The 3015-nt window shown below is 32.2% G+C and overlaps 1 protein-coding gene across 1 annotated transcript in view; it reads right to left on the bottom strand.

Moving 5' to 3' along the window:
- Positions 1 to 3015, bottom strand: part of LOC128248075 (mucin-like protein) — a 48618-nt gene that overhangs the window by 34079 nt on the left and 11524 nt on the right. The window contains exons 6-7 of the mRNA XM_052968488.1: positions 2636 to 2875; positions 1108 to 1315 (exon numbers count right to left, since the gene is read on the bottom strand). Of these exons, the coding sequence (XP_052824448.1) occupies positions 1108 to 1315; positions 2636 to 2875 (448 nt within the window). The remainder of the gene's footprint in view (positions 1 to 1107; positions 1316 to 2635; positions 2876 to 3015) is intronic.

Raw genomic sequence — 3015 nt, 5'->3', positions numbered from 1 at the left:
ATATATATATATATATATATATATATATATATATATATAATACACTTTATTCTCAAACGCAGAAGAATACTAATACAATAGCCATGAGACACGAACCGTGAGTTCGAGTCTCATGGCTAACCACTGACAGATTTTTCTACAAAATATCGATATTGTATCCTGTTCATGCTATTATTGTAGCATTCTACTGTGTTTGAGAATAAATTATTTCCTTATCTGTAGCTTTCAATACATATCAACGCTTGTAAAGCAAACTTTGTTGACTTTCAACGCAAGTTGAATTTGACGTACGATAGCGTCATATATATATATATATATATATATATATATATATATATATATATATATATATATATATATATGCAATGTATGTAAAATATGTATGTACGTATGTAGTATGTATGTATGTATGCATGTATGTATGTAAATATGCATATATGTATGTATGTATGTATGTATGCATGTATGTATGTATATATGTACTTCCATATGGATGTATTTCTGGAGTAGTTAAAATTTATCGCTGATTAAATTTCAAGTACATCATTCGGTAAAATTAAACAATTTAATATTACCACTAATTAAACTGAAGTTATTTAATTTTTATCACTTAAGTGATTAATTTTAGCTTTCATTAAATTCAATTGATTTGGTCTTTATTACTGGTTAATCAAACAATATAATTTTATCACTGCATAAAATTAAGTAATTTAATGATAGCAATGGTTAGACTAACTGATTTTATTTTATTACTGTTTCAACTATATTAAGTGCTTCTGTATTAGCATTAGTTAAACGTTTATGGTTTCAATTGCAATAAAAGTCACTGTTAATACTGTTTAACTGTCAAAAACTAGGGCTGAGTTTTCGATGAAGAACCTTAGTCTATATAGAATGAAAATTGCTCTATCAAACATGCACAACGAAAAGTTTCAGGGTTAATTTCTCCAGAAGTTTCAAAGCTCAAGTCATTTCGATATGAAGTCTTCTGCCACACCAAATCGAACAAGAACAACAGTATTCTAACAATCTAAGAGCTCTACAAAGTTTCAATTTGTGTCAATGGTAAAAAGAAATAATATGGATAGAAATTCCTCTTTAACTCACCTGATATTAACCGCATTTGAATGCATCAAATATATTGATAATGTAATATCGGATCCGTTTTTACTGACATTAAAATACTCGCTACCTTGTTGCTTCAGGATTCTGAAAGTATCATTTTCAGCATCTGTCACATTGAGAATGGCAGTTGTTGTTTGATTTATAATTATTTTGATAGTTTCTTCACCGGAAATTTCAGGAGCAGTGTTTCCTGTGATAAAACAGAATTGTTATCAATAATCTTGCTGTCAAAAAAGTAATTTAAAAGCCGAGGAAACTAATATTTGTCTGTCGGTGAAACGTTTTTGAAAAGATATTTTCTCTCTCTGATGAACAACTTTTCTCGAAACATCTAAAATTTTATCTTCCCTGTATATACTACCTTACCGAAATTTATGGGGAAATTACTGAAATTATTAGTCGGCATATAACGTAATATTGGTTATCTTAATAAAGATATCAGTGGAACAGAGAAGGTTTAAATATATCCACTTTAGCTCACATAACTTGCGAAAGCTAAATGAGCTACCATCTTAATTTATATCCTCTGAAATAGTATAATCCCGACAATAGCCAAAGCCAATCTGGTTCATGAATTACACCCTGTACAATGAACGCGGTGAAGTATTAGCCTCTGTTTCCATCAATCATGATAGTGACTGATGCCTGTTCGGCTGAGCTCATTTGCTTAGTACAGGCGCTTCAGCAATTCTAGAATTGCACTGAAATCGTATTTCAAACGATATTATATTTATTCTATAGAAGATACAAGAGATAGTAATAATGAGTGTATGTACGCATCACATATTACCGAAGGACAGTCGCATAGTGTGGTTGCTGTAAATGTTATTTACGGCCTGACCTGTGATAATCATGGAATACATATGCGTGGTCGTTTCATTTCATTGCTAGGAATCCTGCAATGGTCTGAGTCATAAAAGTATAACTATAAGTTGTACCGCTCTTACTTCATAGCGTATTATTTTATGGAACTGATGAGCTGGCAGAATATTTAGCGCGTCAGACAGAATGTTTCAGGGCTCATTGCGTTCTGCGTTCAAATCCTTTCAATGGCAATTTTGCCTTCATCCTTTCAGGGTCGCCAAATTAGAGCACCAGTAAAGTACTCGAGTCAATGGAATCGACTTATTCCCTTCTCTTAGATCGCCTAACTTGTGTCAAAATTGGAAACTATGATCATTATTATTATTATCATCATCACCATCATCATCAGCAGAAGCAGCAGCAGTAACATCTTCATCATCATGATTATCGTCATCATCATCATAAACAGACCTCAAGATTCTCCAATATAACGGTGAATATGAACCATAACAAGAACGGAAGAGTTGTCTTGTCTGTGGTACTTTTATGCTGTTATAAAATTATTCAAAGACCCCTTCCCCACTAATCATCTTCGGCTATTAGGGTGGATCTTTTGAGATTGATCAGCCAAAACACATTTTCCTAGTTGTGTGTTACAAGGCAGAAAATAGAAACTGAAAAAGAGTAGAAAAATAATATTGCTTACTTGCAGCTTGGAAGTCGTCTCTGGCTTCCGTATCAAGGGATTCAGTTGCTTTAGCAATACTTTCATCACCAGTTGCGATGTAGTCATAAATACAAGCGTTATCGTCTGCTTTACATATCTGTAAAGCTTTCTTGTAAATCTCCGAGTTTTTATCAATAAAAAGGGGGACGAAAGAAGTGTCGGTATAGTCGGCATTTGAAAAACCCTTCGGATATTTAAACAGAGAAGTATTTATAGCCCCTGAGAAAAAACAAAAACAAAAAAAAAACAATCCTGGCATAAGTTTAAAATGCAAGACAGATAACGAGGTGAAATAATATAAATTACATTATAGCAAAAGAAATTAATAATAAAGTCCTTGACTTTGTTTTATAAACTAA

Source organism: Octopus bimaculoides, chromosome 6 (assembly GCF_001194135.2).
Source record: "Octopus bimaculoides isolate UCB-OBI-ISO-001 chromosome 6, ASM119413v2, whole genome shotgun sequence".
NCBI classification, from domain to species: Eukaryota; Metazoa; Mollusca; class Cephalopoda; order Octopoda; family Octopodidae; genus Octopus; species Octopus bimaculoides.
The sequence above is the reverse complement of the archived record's forward strand: the minus strand, read 5'-3'. Positions and strand labels throughout refer to the sequence as shown.